Below are 19079 nucleotides of genomic sequence, written 5' to 3'. Positions count from 1 at the left end.
TGGGCCCCAGGGGCTCGCAAGCACTCCCCTCCCGCCCTGCGCGCCACAGTCTTGCTTTGTGTGCGGGCTTCCTGCCCCCTCGGCTCAGCCCGCTATCTGCCAAATGCCAGCCGGATCGTCTTTGTGCGGCGGCGGCGGGCAAGGGATCATACCCGCTCAGGGCACTCTGTGCGACGCAGCAGACACACAAATGAGCAGGTGACCTTTCAAACCGTGTCAAAACGGGCCCTTGACCCAGAGACCTCAAAACTTCAGTGGCCTCACTGTCTAAATCAGCCAGCTGAAAAGACCTATGTTTGCACAATGTGATTGTGTTTACACAAAGATTTAACGCCTCAATAGAGCAAAAGCTGTTCAGTTAATTTTAATTATTGCTTTATTCTTCCCACAACAGAGTAAAAAAAAAAAAATGGTTAACAGTGAGCTGGTGGTAATTGATCCCATAAGCTTTGTGCCTATGGTCTCTCCAGCTCGAGCAATGACAGTAGTGGGAAGGAGGTATGAAAGGTTTCCTTAGTGGAAAGGATTCTTTCCAGTCCCTGCCTTTGCTTATTAACATTCTTTGTGGAGAAGATGGACACCAAAGAAGACCACAGAACAACTTGGAGACCTGAGTGCGGTGAGAGGAAGGCACACAGGTGGGTTCAGGAAGCCTTCTACATGCCCAGCAGCAAACTTCACGAGCAAAAGGCAAATATCAAAGGGGGATGGGGGCCCTGCCAACTCTAACGATTTATGACGGTTATTTCTTTGGCAGATAGAATAAATAAAAGAGGAAAGTAAATTTGAAAATACATACAGGAACACCGGATCAGACAAAGAAAAAAAATACATATCTATAGGCAACAATCCTCAAAAAGTAGAGCCCACAGGGGTCATATGTGCCGTTCCTTCCACCTTCCAGGGATGTGTCTTTCGGTGTCAAAACCTTTTCTTTCTGCAGATCCCTGGAAGACAATGCAAGAGCCCGTGGCTTGGAGGTTCCTGTAGATCCTTGTGGCAGAATGTCAGAAACCAGCTCTTCCCCCTCACCGCGTGCCTTTGTGAATACGGAGGACACACTGCTGCACACAGCAGCAGAATCTAAACCTGAGTTTGGGGTCTTTGCCCATCAGGGGATTTATGATTCCTGTATGGAGCGAGTATTCTTCTCCATAACACATTTAATACATCCATAAATATCCTCCAAAAAGTGGGGCAAAAAAGGGATAAAATATGATTATCTTTAACTCCACGTTTATCATACAGATAAAAATAAAAGCTCATATTGTTCACACTCCCCTAGCAAAGCTCTGATATACCTAAGACAGCAATGGGCAACTTGTACACCAAGATCCATCCATTCATAGCTTCTGCCGACTTCCCGAAGGCACCTCCACTTGGATTTTCCAGTTTAGTAATAAACGAGGACTGCTAAGGTGCATTCTTTTAAGGGGTCAGGGAGAAATTTCTGTTTTACGATTTCTCTCCACAAATTGTCTACAATATGCAAATGCACTGGGCTGAGATATCACTTCGAGAATCAATACCTTGCATATGTTTGCATCTTTGAAACCAGCTTTCTTTCTTAAAATGGAAAAAAAACCCCTCAGATCAAGGATTTTTAAGTTCAATCAAAACAGGATATAGGAATATACGATACTCCTCGACATTGTACCATTCTGTTTTCTTAGCTCTTCTGAATTTGCTGTCATATTGGACAAGTAAGATAGTAACTCACGTGTTACTTAGCATATGTATGAAATAAGTAGAATGGCAAATATTAGGCCATTTGTTTTGCTGAATTATAACGATATACCCAAATTCATTTATATCCTGTTTTAATTTAGGCATCCTCAAAAAAGAAAGAAAGAAAGAAAGAAAGAAAGAAAGAAAGAAAGAAAGAAAGAGAAAGAAAGAAAGAAAGAAAGAAAGAAAGAAAGAAAGAGGGTTCGAAAGGAAAAATAGCGTAAGGTAGGCTTTACAGCTCAGCAGAGAAACCCGTGAAAGATCATCCTCTGAGCCTCCACTTCCTCATCTATAAAATGGGAGCAATGAGAATATTTACCCCACAGGTGAGTGAAGGTGAAATGACATGAGGGCTGTGAAAGAACTTAGTAAACTATAAAGGTTTGTGCAAGTGATATTATTGCCTATTTACTTGGACAAAGCAATACTATGGGGGCAGCCATTCCCAGGCGGGGTACCCAATTGCCTTCTCGCTCCCAAAGCCAGTCTGAGGAGGAATGCCTCAGCCTACCCTTTCTTTAGCCATCTGCTCTGGGAGTGGTTTCAATAACCACCGCCTCTTCAGGTCATCAAGCTAAATATTCCTAATTCCCTACTGGGCCTAAAACTAAGGTCCGATAACAACTGTGATCCAAAACACGGCACTTACCAGGACCCCAGGAGGCCAGCTCGCTAAGCGCAATCCCTCCAAGAGGCAAGGGATAAGCTAATCTGTGTGAAAGACACAGATGTCACGTACTCCCTACAGCCACATTCACATGTATGAGAGGAATAATGTCAGCAGTATTGTCTCCAAACAGCAAGGACAATGCCACACAATTAGAATAGCATATTGTCCCTTGTATCTGGGGATGACAACGTCTGACAATGTTATTTTCTATGCATGTGAACGTAGCTGAAAGGGCCAATACACAATTCACATCTCCTGACAAAATGTAAGCATCAGGTATGTGTCCGTTAGATAATGCCATTTGATTCTCTTTACCTTCGATAGCACCTTTCTCCTTGAGAACTCAGAAGGCTTCACAGTACTTTCCACACGCTGTTGGTGTGAACTGGAATCATGAACCACAGGAAAGGCACTGCAGGAGGGCATCCGAATGCAATGCAGTTTTCCCAATAAAAGTTCTCTTTGCTGACTGAAAACACTTACTTCTGCGCTAACAGTCAACCTTCTTTTTGATAACAAGGAAACAACTGTTGTAATTCAGTGAGGCTGCGGTACGTCAGAGGACAGGTCGAATATGATCGTTAGTGCCCGGTCGGCTAAGCCCGCTTGGCGAAAAGCCTCCCTCTCACACACCAGCCTGGCAGCTCATGTGATTCAAATCCCTGTCTCAGCAAAATCTCAAATTATTACAGGTCAGGAGCCTTCAGAAGGGGCGGGGGGTGGGGATGTCGCTTGCAAAGAGTTCCAGTCACAAATGTGAAATCTAGAAAGCTAAGCATCTAGCAGAGGTGGAGAGATTTTCCTCATGTCATAAGCGGGGAGACCAGCACATCTGACAAAAACAATAAATTACACAACATTTACACTTAGTCAATGTTTAAAAGATCATAAAAGGGAACCAAGACCTGGTGAGCGGTCTTAAAAGGCTGAGGAAATATTTTGCACGTGGTGTGGAGTAACACAAAGACAGGAAGCAAAGGACAACTAAGTTAGTGTGAAGCCAGGGTTTCCCAACCTTGGCACCACTGACATTCAGGGTGCGATGATTCTTGGGGGGCGGGGGGGGGGACTGTCCTATGCACTAGAGGATATGCGGCAGCATCTGTGACCTCCATTTACCAGATGCCAGGATCAACACCTCCCTCCAAGATGGACAACCAGAACTGTCTCCAGACATTGCCAAACGTCCCCTGAGGGGCAAAATCAGCCCAAGTTGAGAATCACTGCATTAGGCAACTAATGATCTCACATTGGGGAGAACGGCTGGGCTAAAAGGTTTGCTCTCACATATATAATGGCCTCTTTAGCCATTGAGAGGAGGCCCCAGGACCCCCCCTTAAACAGTCATGCGACTTTCATGTTCCTGCTGGAACCTCATTAGCCTCACAAGTTCTTGAAGGGTCAGGGAAGGCCCGCTGGAGTGGCTCAGCTCCCATGGCGAGCAGGCAGCCACGTGAGATTGTCCAGCTGAAGGGCTGAGGACCGACTCCAGCTCCACTCCTCCTGCCCAGGGTCGCGTCTGCCCCACAGAAGGGGCACCTGCTTCTGATCTGCACAAAGGCATGATGTGGGTTAGCAACAGCCCTGCTGGGCAGACAGCAGCCATCAGATTCCTCTCTTCTAGGTTTGTCAACTGATTCACCTCCTATAAGAGGCAGTAGTATTACGTGGAGATGAGAATTAGCAAAGCACGTGACTGAGGAGAGTAGAAAGGTTGAAACAGCTAGGCAGAATGCTCCTTTCCACAACCCCCAAAGCATGCCTCCATCCCCACGACTACTTTCGTCCAAAGAGTAGAGATAGCCCACCCAGGAGAGCAGGAAGGGAGGAGGTTCGGCAGCGGGTTCTGGTGGTCATTTGTGGCTAGAGCCACCCATGACCACTGCAGCCTTCGAAAACCCTGTTTCTCAGGTCTTACGAGAGCCGGACGTAACCACACCCAATGGATGGGTGAAGAGTGGCGGAAAAGACAAGCACCAGGACATCTTTGGACTTTTCACTCCAGATCCTGCTTCGGTCGACTAGGGACAATGCATAAGAGAATACACACACATGGAAAGCTGTTATTCTGACAATCCACCATCAACAAAGACCAAACGCTCAAACAATCAAAACCACTCCCTACCACAGTCAGAATATAAAACCTGTCGAGCGCTGAAGGAATGTTCTGACATCTGATGGCTCCCATAATCATGGCTAAGTCCTTTAATAGGGAAGTACTTCTGAGCAATTAATAACTGGTAGCAGAAATAATATTTTGCCTGCTCTGTAGTTATCCTCTGATGATAAGGTTTTCTTTTACTGTTGGAAAGCAGCTACTGGTTAGCTGGTTTAAGGTCTCTGGGACACTACAATATTCTTTCCATCATCCTAGCCTAGTTTGAGGCCTCCCACCTATTTTAAGGATACTTTAAGCAGAAATGATTCCACAGATCCGGTCTGGTAGTGGCCGGCCTTGCTGCTCTCAAGAGAACTCTTCCGGCTTCACTTTCCATAGGGGGTGGTACAGCTCATTAGTATGGAGAACCAGTACCAGCCGTTAGCGTCAAGTAAGAGTTGTCTTTGCTGACTATTCCCCAGCACTGTCACACAACGTGCTCAGAGTTTCCTCAATAAAATAGTTCCTCTGCTGGGCAATGAAGTTGCCTCTTCAAGGGGCCTCCATTTGCATACCCCTTCTCAACCATTGAAAGTAAAACCTCCGTGAAGTATCACTTCACTTCTGAAGAATCCTCCTCCCCACACTTCCAGCGAGAAATGGAAACCTCTACTTAAATAGGAAATGCAATACACCAAAATAATAAATTACACTTTTTAAAAAAAAATCACAAAACCGATTTTAGGTTTATTTTGCACCACATTTGTTCCCTGGCTATAAGGAAAGAAAATAAGGTGTGCAAAACATGCATTACTTCTGGGTAAAGCCATGTACCCCCCAAAAAAGCATTTGAGACATTTACTGTGCATATCAGAGGAATGAAATCCATAATGAAAAGCCATGGCTCTAGAAGCCTCCTTTTACTACTTCTTAATGAATAAAACAGTTGGGAAAAGCCGATAATTGCTTTTTGTCCATTTTATTTCTTACTTTATACTCTGTATGATATCAAGAAGAATGGCTACAAAAGAATCTGGTCCATTTAAGAGAGAAAGTGGCACTGCCTTTAAGATGTTAAAGATGCTGCTTTGTTATTAAGTTAGTAATTTTAATGTTTGTGCAAATACTATTAGTGCCTGTATCAAATATAAATGTGTAACAATTTGCCAGTTCTTTCTTAAGAAGACTAACTCCATCATTTAAGTAGTCTTCAAATGTCTTATTTCTTTTAAGTTATATTCAAAAGGTATGCAGAGAAAAGAAAGACTCCAAGATTCGAATGTGTTTTCATAGCTAAAGGATTTAGTTGAGAAAGCAGGATGAGGGGACGCAGGTGCCAGACATTGTGTAGAATTTGCACTTATGCTCCATTAATTGCCAGCATATCTTCCTTTTCCTTTTTTCTCCCCTCCCCCCTTTAAATCCCTTTGGAAAACAGCAGAGCAGCAGGCCCAGACTGGTACCCAGCAGCAACACCAAGAGCAGAAGTAGCCAATTAGCCTCCAGAATACAAAGAGGGGGGAAAAAAAATGATGCAGTTACCTAGCAACCAGAAAGAGCAGAAACAGCTGTGTAGCAGGCCCAGGCTGGTACCCAGGCAGAAACAGGATAGCCAATTAGCACACTGTATTTAATGCTGATGTGGTTTCCTAGTAACAGGCTGTACAAGTCTGTCTGTTGCGTTTTCTCCCTCCCCTCCTCACATTTTCCTCAATCATGCACAGTATTACTATTTGCCCTAATTACTGTTTCTCCACTGCTTCGAGCGGCCATTATTTTGTCCCCAGAGAAATTGGAAGAACTCAGAAAAAAATCTTCCATAATGACAGTATTTAGTTTCAAATTTAGATTAGCTGTAAGCCTTGAGACACCAAACAACAACAACAACAAAGAATGAAAAAAACCAAAAAAGCCAGCAAATCGCCTTCTGCCTAAATTTGTAAGTAGCTTATGGTACGTTTTCTATATGCTAATATTTACATGTGGGTGAAGCAAAAAAAAAAAAAAAATTAATAATGCATACTGTCATTTTGCCATATGCTACATTTCCGAAGAGGCTGAATCCTCTGTGCACTTGAATTTATTCATATTGATTTTCTGACACTCTCCCCTGAACGCTAGGAACATAAAATGTCTTATTACCTACATCAGAGAAGGGAGATGTATCTTTTGTTGTTCTTTTTAAAATACCAATACTAGTTTCAACAAGTTCATGACCAATTGAGAATTCAGTATGAACAATCATTATTTCCTTTCTACAAGAGAACTTGAGTACAGGTAAAGAGTGTGTGTGGCCCACAGTAAGGGGATTAAAACACGGTAAATTCATAACCCCAGTAATGAATTCCAGCGAGGTGACATTAAACCACAGGAACACACAAAGTGAAGACAGAAAACTTAAAAACGACTATGCACAGCTATTCTCAGATATTCCTACTGCATCCTGCTGCTCTTGGAGACTGGCACACGCACCAGCCAAGCTTTTTCATGGGTTCTAGTCATCGGGGCATAGATTATGTAACTCTACTTTTTTAGGGCGTCCATTAGCCTCCTAGAACCTCTCTCACTTAACAGTGCCTTCAACTGTGGAACAATTTATAGTCCTTCTTACAAATTATTCCCGGATATGAAAATAGCAAGGGCTCCAGAGGAAGACATTCTATATCATAACACACTTTCTCAGCTGAAGGGTTTCTGGCTTCCTTCCTTAGAACAAAAGCATTGATGGCTTCTCCCAACTTTAGCTAACCTAGTGAAACAGTTGAAACTATCCTATCCCAACAAAGTTTGGATTTTTAAAAACTGTACCTTGTTTGCCTGAAAACAATATGTGTAACAGTTTTACTTTACTAAATTCCATAAGTTAAATGTCAATTATAATAAGGAAAAGAGGATGCATTCTGAAGGCAGAAATAACAAAAGAAGCCTAACTCTATGTTTTATGACACCAGGTGAATGGTTTATAATATAAAATGAGTTTTAAATTATAAATGCATTTTATTTTGCAAACAAAATAAAAGGGGTCTAACCTGAATGCAGGTAACTTTTGAAGGGAAGAAAGGAAAAGATGCAGAGTCAAAAAAAAAAAAAAAAAAAACAGGGGCTGGGGGGAGTCTGCCAACTAGGCCTAGTTCAGGACAAAGCTGGACCTAGACGCTGTAAGAAACTAGTAATGGGGTGCCCTGGTCTTCCATCCCTAAAAGCTTCTGGGGTCCAGTCCTGGGTCAGTCCCCGACTCTCCTACCTCAATAAGCACAGATGGTGAAGGAGAAGGAAAGGTGAACAGAAATATGGGACAAACCATGAAAAGCTTATTCTCACTGCAGACACTCTTAAATAATTTAAGTGGGTTGACCTCCATTATATAAGCCAGTCAGATTCTAACACTGGCAACCAAACATGGAGACATGGTAGGAATGGGGAATACCTCTGTCATTGGTTGGCCAAATAACCAGCACAATAAAAAGTCACTAACTTTTGATTACTTTGAACGGTCTTCCTCTACTAACATTTAGCTTAATAGCTGTCATGTCAATATAGGACTTTTAAAAATGGTTGAAAAGAAGTTACTCTTAGAAAATATAGAAAATGCAGTAGCAGAAGAGGGAAGGGGAGGGAGTCAAGGTGGGAAATGCTGCCCCAGCTTCCAACACACCCCATCTTGCCTCCCTATTTGTTTGAAGAGTCCTGAAATTCCACTAACAGGCTCCCATAATCAAAGATTTAAAAAATAATAACAATAAAGAATTTCATTCTGACATAAAGAAAGGTAATAAAGGAAGGTTTCAAAGGCAGGAAGTGACTCAGTGCAGGCAAGCATCAGGTATAAGGTTCTTAGGTGGGGCATGGAGAAGGAACTGAGATTTGGGGAAACAGGTTTGCCCCGGGGCCATCAAGTTCACCTCCATGAGGGTGGGGACAAACAGAAATTGCCTGGTTGGAAAGAGCCAGGCTCTCACCATTGAATACCTGAGTCACCTGGCAGAGCTTGCAGTCCTACTACACATATGCTCACATTAGGCTGGATTCCCAAAGAGTTCCATTTGCTTATTGGAACTAACCTCCTAATATGAAATGTTTGTGTTCTCTTGATCCATTTTCAAGGTTTCAACTATAATTTCTACTAAACTCAAACTAGCTGTTTTTCAAAGAAAGACAATCATTTTACAAATATATTTTCATCTCTCCTTATATTTTAACTAACCTTTTTAAAAGGATTATTCCAAAGTTTAAAAAAAAAAGTTTTGTTTTATTTTGTTTTGTTTATTACACACAACCTTCTTAAAATCCTTTGTAGTCTGATTCAAATGGAATTTCACTCTTATGGTTTTAACTTCAAGAGACATAAGACATACATATTGTCTATCCCCAGCATATTCTTACAATATCACTTAGCCTGTACTCTTTACTAAGCTCCACTAAACGTCCTCAAACCTCTCAATATATTATGTACAGGATAACCGTGATCATCACGGTCATTAACATTCTTATTATAAGAGAAACCGCTTCTGTACATTATCTGTTTATTAAAGAGAACAGTGGTGTTGTTGTTGTTGTCTTTTGAGTTCACACTTGGCCTTCCCATTGTCACTCGTTCATTTGCACAGACTACTCATGACCTTCTTTTTCTCTTCTCCATCAAACAGAGCTGGCCTAACCTTTAAATCTTAGAATTTATAACATTCTATTACTTCCACTGCCTTTTCTGAAATGAGGTTCCTCTTTTCTCTTCCCTCATTCCTACTTCCCACCCTCGGTCCATGCTCTCTTCTCTTTTGAGATCAGGTTCCAAATATAGTGACTTTATAAAACCATTTTCAGGTTTTTGCATCAAAAAGCAAGGTCCTCGGAGATGGGGGAAGGAACAGTGAGTAGTGTAATGGGTGTTCAAGAAATATTGTTTATGATGAAATACTTATTAATTTCATGCTTTTTTCCTTTCCTGCCATTCTCATTCCAACATGTTTATTTACTTCATGACTACCAATTATCCATTAAAAGGACATCTGGAATAGGCATCCCATGAAGCCTACATTTATTACCATATTATAATAATAAAATAAATGTGCTTGCTGTGTATTTGCTGAGTTTACACCATTCCATCCAATGTATGTTTACCGAAATTTATCTTCATAAATGTTAAGAGCTAGCATATTGCTAAATTATCATGTGGTGAAGCTCTAAGAATTTCTTGAATCATAAAATTCTCCCGTCAATTGTTTTCCGTCATCTCCTGCACACCCGTTCTTTTCAAACTCTTTCTCTTAAGCTCTTGAATATGCTAAATCCAAACTATCACACCCTTCTATTAAACTCTCTCCACCTTGTGAACTGAACAGTTAACCCTTATTCTAGTTTCCATCCCATAATAGGGCTTTAATGAGTTTCTGCCTCAACACATGGATAAACTTCATTAGCAGCCATGTGTCTCAGCATATTAAAGGCCCTTTAATGCCTTAAAATTGCCCTATTTCAGTTGCTATTGTATAAATTCAAAGAATTCGTATCTATGGGGCTGAAGAGGTTGAAAGTGGTCGATGGGCCCCCTACAGTTCCAGACTGAGGTATTTAATTTTATCCTGCTGATATGCCTGACCTTGAATTAGGGCTTCTATTTATATAAATTAGTGTATTATCACATTGGCATCATTTGAGACGATGAATAGCATGAATAAACACCCTGTCCGAAAAGAGAAAAGCAACTTTTTCTGAATTGTCCTCGCTGCTTCTGACCTCGGATGGGCGCCCCTACTCTCATTCAGCGCTCTGTCTCCCTTTGCACTCTTTCTTGGAAGGTCTGTCCCTTTCCCAGGGACTGCTTACTCAGTGGCACAGCGCCTGACATCTATGCGTACTTATTACCCATTTGGGGAATGACTGATAGAATAAACAAAGTGAATAAGATGATGATCTATCGAATAGGATGCAAGCCCAAGGGACAGGAGGCCTGGGTCAAATGTTCATTCTGCCAACGGCAGGTCATCGAACCCGGGCTAAGGCATTTTTACACTGCTGGTTCTCAGTTTCCCCCCTATGTGATAATGCTTGCCCTAATTTCATAGGGATGGAGTATTAGCATTTGTCATTTTAATGAGTGAACTGGGATTGTTACAAGAAAGTCTCTCTTTAATCCTAAGGTTAAAAAATGGTTTAATAGTAATGACCATAATAACAATAACTATAATCGTAACAATAATGGGCCTAGAAACGGAAGACCATCCCTTTGTAATTTCCTTGTTCTGGTTCTTAGTCACTTGATGAAGCAGTATGTTTAAGGACCCTCCCAACTTTATTCTATTTAGAAGACACTCCAAGTAGTTTTCATTGTCAATTTGTATTTAAACTATGTTTCTCATTTCCTCTTAATAATGAGTTATTAAGAAAATATCTACTTGATTTCTTTTCCCCTTGCTCATTAGCATAGAAGTTAAGAGCTCGGACTTGAGCAATACTATTTGGTTTGAATCCTGGCCAAGCCACCTAGGAGCTGTGTGACAGTGGGCAAGTTACTTGACCTCTCTGGGCCTCATTCCTTCATAACTATAAAATAAGAATAGTACCTACGTCATTAGATTAAAAAGGTTAATATTTGTAAAAGACTTAGAACAATGCCTAGCACGTAGCAACTGCTTTATCTTTGTTGAATAACTAAATTATATTCCAAACTTTAAAGGACTTTCATTATATGTATAAAATAAACACTTCTGTTTGCCTTTTAAACATGACACTCATCTTTTTATTTATAGTATTTTTAGCTACCTTTTCATTTGAAAACAAACTATTTCCCTAAATCAGAGTTAAACTTAAAAATGGTGCCACCTCAAGACCTGCCTGACAGCAGACGTGAACTGTTAAGTAATTGCACACTTGTGTTATCTTTCCAGCTAAAAAGCACCCCTTTACATTCATTGGTGCAAATCCAGAATGTCCTTATCCACACCCATGGATCACGCTAAAGTAACCCCCGTCCATAGAAAGACTCCTCCGAGTAAGTCACATGAGAACATGGCCTCTTTTCTCCCTCCTCTGGGATCAACAACCACAGATTTCATTGCTGGCCTTTGTCCTGACTTTATCACCACGACTCATGCTGAAAAGTATAAATGTGGACATCCTTTTATATGAATTTCCATATTAGAAAAGTCGGACCAATTAACACAAAGTGCCATTTCAATCACAGCCTTTTTTTCTTTCTTAGAAGTGATCAAGAAGAAATGTGGAAAACACTTCTTTCTCTTTTTGTGTAGAAACTAGTAACGTTTCAATACATTGACTTTTGCTGAACACAAGCATAGTAAAGTGATTTTTTTTTTAAATTGAAAGTGAAGATTTCCTTTGTATCAAAATATAAGGATTATTTCGCTGACTCCAAGAAGATGAATAAACCTGTGATCATAATGATTGAATTATTGAGCAAGAAAAAATATGTTACACAAAGACCAGAAAACAGAGCGGGAGAGAAAGGTCTGTAATGGTTTGGCCGCTACAGGACATTTTTACGCACATGCCAGCACTAAGTGCTCTTCGCAATGAATAAACCATATGTCCATTTTTATATGCTTCCTTTCACTAAGATCCTGAGACTTCACAATATTCCCTTTGTCCCAGTCCCTGCCTTGTCTTCCCCCTCCCTCGGTTCCCCCATCCCCAACTTCACCTCCTTGGGCAAACAGTATTTGTGCCCTAGCTACCGACTGGAACATCTGCTACCTTAAGAAAAAAAAAATCACCTCATTGCCTAACAGCCACAGACGGGGGGGGGGAGGCGTATCTTTTCCAGCTCAGTAAATTCTATCTATATAAAGATTAAATGAATAACATTTTAAAAATTCTTCAGTGCAAGCAAATCCATGTTACCAAGAATGTATTGTCTTTCTTATGCATAGAGGGAGACCCACACATTTTATTTTATTTCATTTTTGCAACCGTGTCTCCTCTTCAACATATTACCATATAGAAGAGATATAGCATATATATGACTCTAGAGAAAAGAATGCCAATATTTTCCCTCTTTTTACCCGATGGTTTTCTTATCTTCTTCTCTCTCTCTCTCTTTTTTTTTTTTTTTGTCCCTAAACACTCCCCCAACTGAAAGATAAAGAAATATTTCCACTGAATTAAAGTGAGCCCGGTATTAAAATAGCTTGCCAGGATCCAACCACAGCCCATTTTTTTTAAACTCCATTTCAACATTTGGTGGGCAGCTCTGCCCCTCCACTCACTTATATCGGCCACTCCCCCAACCAGAATTCCCATCGCCATATACCTTTGCCCTCAAGCTTTTACTAGTCCATTGCCTTTATATGTTTGCACTTAATTTGATTCCATCCTTCATGCTTTTTTCATTATTCTTAGTTCATCCACACCACATAAATTATCACCTTTGTTTTCAGTTCCCCATGTGCCCCATTCACACCAATTCCAAATAAATACTTCTGATTCTCATCCATTTAATCCAAATTAATTCATATTCCCTCTCCCCATCCTCCATCCTCATCTCTAGCTCCCCTCCTGTTTCTACTTTTCCTTCCACATTTGTCTCTGAGCAAGGTTTTACAGGCAAAATGCTTCAGGAGGATGCAAGGTGATTCCTTTCTGTATTGTCTTGGGAAAGCCAAGCACTCCAGTGCTGCCACTTTCAATGAGCCAATGCCTGCACGTCCAGATGCACTCTCTACACCTGCTGTCCCTGAGCATCGTAACCCCCACACAGGGTGAGGAAAAACTTCTCACTTTTTGATGGTATTTAGCTTTGGCAAACTGCCTTATTTCTAGTTTACATAGAGCTGTTTTTTTCACACAATCGTCACTAATCAATATCAACAGCTCTGGTAATAACTACAACCAACTCCACTACTATCTTTGATGAGCTTTTATGATCTGCCAAGTATTTTACATATATTGATTCATTTAGTCTTCAAAACAATCTAGGATATAGATAAAATTATCCCTATATTTTACAAATCACTAAGCTGAGACTCAGGGAACATAAATCACTTAACCAGGTGACAAATCTAAGAAGTAGTAGAGCCAGATCTCAGTCCCAAGTCCACCTACTACAAAGCCCTCACTCTTAATCACTCTGCAACATGGCCTTTCGATAATGCAGGGTGCCTCCTTGAGTAAATTCCCCGTGGGGAGGAGTCTTTCCGCATCAGTCCACCACAAGGCAAGTGGTTGCAGGTCCTAGGAAACATAATGAGCTCCACCTTGACAGTCACTCTGAGTAGACAATGCCCCCAAATCAAAGCACTGAATAAGGCATCACTCCTAAAGAGGTCTGCTTCTGACACATCTGTTGGGAGAAGGGAGTAGGAAAAAGAAGAAAAATGCTCTGGACTTCCCCTTGAAAAAAGGAAGCTCGCCTCCCCAGAGCTGTCCAGCCTTCTTACTAGACAGGATGTAGCCTGTCTCCATGTCAATAATTCAGAAATGTGTCCATAATCATGACTTCCACACCCCCAACAAAGCTCAACATTCTTGCTTCATTCCGCTTTCTCTGGTTTCCTGGGGAGAACGGGAAGTGAGTCACCATCAAAGCCTGGGAGCACTGCAATGTCTTGTCATGACTTTACTCATTGACTTGAGAAAGAAAGAAATATAAATAAAAAATGACCTTCGGGACAGTATCCGAAAGGAAAAAAAGCTGACGTGGGCAGGAAGCGTTAGGTTTGGTGTCTGTGGAGTAGAGCGCTCAGACTCTTGGGAAACCCGAACCACGGCTCTGCCCTTGAGCCACCGGGTTCAAAAGTCATGTAGCAAGAGCTACTAGGAAGTTAAGTGCAGAATGGGAGTACCTGCTTCAGTCCTGTGTAGCAAGAAAGCAGTGTGTTCTCATCCTCCTGTGCATGGGACTGACTTTGAGGTTCAAAATGGCGATTTCTTTGAGACACATTTTACGCATTTCACTTTAGGAAAGTGCTTCTGTACCGCACAAAGATATTTCATGCTCCCACACCCCACAGCATTAGAGCTGAAAGGCACTGTAAAGCCAGTTGGCTTGACAGATATGGAAGATGAGGCCCAGAGAAGTAAAGGGACACTCTCAAGGTCACAGAGCTAGTTAGTGGCAGAGTTAGAACTAGAACCCAGGTTTTTCCGATTTTCCAGCCAATGAGCTTTGCACTGCACACTTCCTTGGCTGGCACAGACCGAAACTCATCACAGAGCACCAGGAGGACAAGCCATGAGACCAAAAACAACTCTCAGCAGCCACTTCTCCTGGCTCAAATCCAATCACCCATTTCTTTTGGACTGCACTCTTACTCTGCTGCTTATTCTTTCGGAGCTTCTCCCTAATTCAGCTGTACTGTGCAAGCAGTATGCAAAACCATACAGGCAACACAGTCGGGACTCATTTAAAAACCACCCGTGACGGTAATTGCTCCTAGGATGCTAACACCAAGAAGAAACACCAGCCCTAAGCTTGTACTTCAAAGCACAGAACAAAGACCAGTTTCAAGGAAAATGCCAATCTCACTCTTTTCTCTATAAACTCCACTCTTCCAAATTATCCCATTGCTCCAAAGATCAGTATGATTCCTGGGAATCCCTGCAGAAGTCCTGAGTAAAATATACAGTCCCCGTCGGTCCCCACTCTCCCTTACCACACACACAGCAATGTAATCACTTTAGCAACTTCTCAGTAACAAGCTCATTAAAAAGCAATTCTGCCATCTCTCCATAAAGCACGCGCCAGAGAACAATGCAAAAGAGGAGATGCCAATTAATTATAGAATGATCACATCTAATGAACTCTGAAACCCTCCTGCTGTTGGTGACTTTGATGAAAAATCAGGGATGCTGGGAAAAGAGTGAACAGGGACACCCGGACTACCTTAACTGTGAGTTCTTTCAAACGGGCCTCCTCAGATTCCAATGTTGCTCAAAACTGCAGAGCGACACTCATAAAACAATGGAAAGTGTCAGGGAGGTGACAAGCGCGTGTACGGTGTACGGCTGTGAGTCACAGCGCCGGAGCCCCATCAGGCACCCTTGGAGCTGTGTCATTCTACCCCGTGGTTGGCCTTGCCTCTGAAAGGATGGCACAGCCAGCGAGCGGCAAGCCCACCGCCTGTGCCCGGGGCCCCCAGAGCGCTCAAGGTCACACGTGCGTCCCTCTGCTGCCCCTCCCCAGCCCTCCCGCCTGGCTGCCACCTCCGAGTCAGCACGATGCCACTCCTCGGGACACGGGAGCCCTTCCCACCGCGAGGCTAAAGGAGGAAGGAGAAGAAGAAGAAACCACGTGCGGCCAACTTGTACCACTACCTGTGTGAGTCCTCTGGTGGGCCTTTAGGTGGGAACTTTTTGTATAAACTTTTCGGCACCCGTTAAACTGACAGCGGTGAACCCTCTTCTTGTTTTCGGGGCATGCCTCGGCCCCCACCCCTCCTTGCTCGCTGTCGCTCTGTCCGCTCTTAACTGTCCCAGCTGCCGCCACGGCCGCCGCTGCCGTTGCCACCCCTCCCACCTTGACTGAGCCGAGCGCAGCCTTCTTGGCCACCAGTTTCAACGTCACCGTGCCATCCACGGCTGAGAGAGTCTGTGAGGTTTTGACCAGATGGCGGCTGAGCTCAGGGGACGATGGGGGCGTTAATGAGGTCACTGCGTTGAGCTGGGCCTGGTTGACGGCTGTGTAGCTGTCTAGAGAGGAGCTGGTCGGCTGGAGGCTGAGGCAGGTCTCAGATAGCAACTTGTCCCGAGAGAGTAGAATGTCCACTGCCGAGCTCTTCTCGCAGATGGTGGCTTCCACAGGGAGCAGCAGCGGGTCCAAGCGCCGGAAGCTTTCCTCAATGCACGGGGGAGGAGAAGCATGGAGGAAACAGTCCAAGTCCTCACCGAAGGTCTCCGAGATCCTCCTAGGCTCTGTCTGTAGGTAGCGTTCCAATTCAAGGCATGTCTGCAGAGGGCAAGGAGGGAGGGAGAGAAACAGCCATCAGAGGCAAAGAACACCATGAGGCCACATGTTGACAGGCAGGAAGACACACGGAATGGTTTTGTGGCTGGAGTCTGTAATTCTCTCAGTGAAAGGTCTGACCTTGTTATTTAGTCCCTGAATACTTCTGAAGGGTTCATAAGGGTCATATCATGCAAGTTTAATGAAGGGGAACTAGAGGCCCAGAAGGCTATCTCACACCATCAAGATCCCAGAGAACATTCAATGTGAAAATGGTCTTCTGTCCCACAACCCAAGTCAGCAGGTGAGATGCTTCAAGCATCACTGGGAGTTCCCACATAAGCAAGAAGCAAGTAGAAACAGACAAAGTTTTCATACCAGAACAAGACTTCCCATAGTCCAACTTCATTTTTCAAATAGACCTGTGCTAGTCACAAAAATCAGTCAATTTTCCGACCTGCTCTGAAGAACAAACCATGCCCGCCCCAGCAACAAGGTGACCTCAGCCACAATCAGCCAACAGCAAGCTCTGTCTTGGATTCCCTAACCAGCAGGAATGGATACTGTTCTAAAGAAAAATAGAGCTACCCTATGATCCAGCAATTACACTACTGGGTATTTACCCCAAAGATACAGACATAGTGAAGAGAAGGGCTATATGCACCCCAATGTTCATCGCAGCATTGTCCACAATAGCTAAATTGTGGAAGGAGCTGAGATGCCCTTCAACAGATGACTGGATTAAGAAGATGTGGTCCATATATACAATGGAATCTTACTCAGCCATTAGAAAGAACGTTTACCCAACATTTACAGCAACATGGACGGGACTGGAGGAGATAATGCTAAGTGAAATAAGTCAAGCAGAGAAAGACAATTATCATATGGTTTCACTCATTTATGGAACATAAGAAATAGCAGGGAGATAGGTAGGAGAAGGAAGGGAAGAATGAAGGGGGAGTAAACAGAAGGGGGAATGAACCATGAGAGACTATGGACTCTGGGAAACAAACTGAGGGCTTCAGAGGGGTGGGGAGTGGGGGACTGGGATAGGCTGGTGATGGGTATTAAGAAGGGCACATATTGCACGGTGCACTGGGTGTTATATGCAAATAATGAATCATGGAACACTACATCAAAAACTAAGGATATACGGTATGGTGACTAACAGAATAAAAAATTATTATATAAAAAAATAAAGAATGCCTCTCACAAAACCTTTGATATACAAGACAAAACTCCCATGGTTTACAGCAAGTTATTCAAAATACAATTGCTACCTATTTTGTGGCAAGGAGATTAAGTCTGATTACAATGGTTTAGCATCTCTATGTGATAAAAGTAAGTTCAAACACAGCTATTTGATTTGCTAAAGATAGGACCCAATATATTTCAACATAAAGCTTTCACCTGGTAAAGAAATAGAGAAAAAGAAGGGAAAAGTTCAGAGTTGCAACACATCTTCATCCATGGTGTTCTTTGTCACATGGTGGAAGCACTCTTATGGCAAAAGTGGATAGTTAAGTTTATAGTCGAAAAGCTCTCTTCACTTAAGAATCCTACTTTCCCAGAATCTTGTGTAAAACCATGGTGCTAACTTGCACCATCAGCTCAATTTGCTCTGGCTTCTGGGCTTCAACAAAGAAACACTGATGGCAAAATTAAAATGAGACTAGCTCCTAACTTACCGCCTCGCTAGTAGAGCATCTTTGATTTCAACCCATGTTTGGATCCTAGGCTTTTATTCTGTTAAGAATATATTTTAATGATATACCTAGTTGTGTTGTATCTGTTAAAGATTTTAGTTTGGTGACATTTCAAAAGACTGCTTTTGTTTTCTCTTTCTTATCCCATTTATTCTCCCATAAATTTCTAATAGAGATGCACTATCAATGGGGTTTACATTTTCCCAGATATAGAATCATAGAACCACGGAGTTTCAGAGCTGTTTTTCTAGATTTTGTGTAGATTGTGCTACATGTTCATATGTCAGCATTTCACCTGTTTTTCTTAGACTGCATGTGATAACCATTCCATGCTCACTATTTTGACAAGGTTCTAGCTGCCTACCTAGGGTTAGCACTTAACCTCTAGATCAGAATCCATTGACGGGCACTGATGGTCACTGCCTTTGGTATTCTCTGCCAGCCTGCCCTTCGTGGCGGCCAAACCCCATCCGTATCCTTATGACAAAGGGCCCAACTCCTCCTACCCCTCTTGTCTCACTGCACTCCTACTCTCTGAATAACTCAAATTCTACCTGCGAAGTTTTCTTTCCTATTTGCCAGAGTATCCAATACCACCTTATATACTTTGACCTTCAAAATCTTTATTGTTTATATTCTCCCACTGGTTATATATTTATTTGTCTTATGTCTTCTGTTTATTTTTTGTTATTATTATTTTTTATTGATTTTCATTATATTTTCAGGTATACAACATAATGATTCCATATTTGTATACACTGCAAAAGGATCATCACAGTAAGTCTAGTTACCAGAAGATTGGTTTTCAATCAGCCTTATGGCAAAGCTCTGCATTAATGAATAAGAAAAGCAGATCTTTAACTATGAATCAACTTTGGGTTTCGCTTTTAACTTTTAATAGCATAAATAAATGAATGATTGTAATCTTCATTCAACACTCATGTCACACATTTTTGTTCAACTACTGTGTTCACAGCAAGG

General features: G+C 42.3%; 1 protein-coding gene across 2 annotated transcripts in view; it reads right to left on the bottom strand.

Annotated features, from left to right (window-relative positions):
- The window catches only part of KLF7 (Kruppel like factor 7), a 91193-nt gene that overhangs the window by 30792 nt on the left and 41322 nt on the right, over nt 1–19079 (bottom strand). The window contains exon 2 of one of the 2 annotated variants that reach the window (XM_008687418.2): nt 15762–16395. In XM_008687418.2, the coding sequence (XP_008685640.1) occupies nt 15762–16395 (634 nt within the window). The remainder of the gene's footprint in view (nt 1–15761; nt 16396–19079) is intronic. The other variant, XM_008687419.2, reaches the window with a different exon arrangement.

Source organism: Ursus maritimus, unplaced genomic scaffold (assembly GCF_017311325.1).
Source record: "Ursus maritimus isolate PB19 unplaced genomic scaffold, ASM1731132v1 scaffold_1, whole genome shotgun sequence".
In the NCBI taxonomy this organism is placed as follows: Eukaryota; Metazoa; Chordata; class Mammalia; order Carnivora; family Ursidae; genus Ursus; species Ursus maritimus.
The sequence above is the reverse complement of the archived record's forward strand: the minus strand, read 5'-3'. Positions and strand labels throughout refer to the sequence as shown.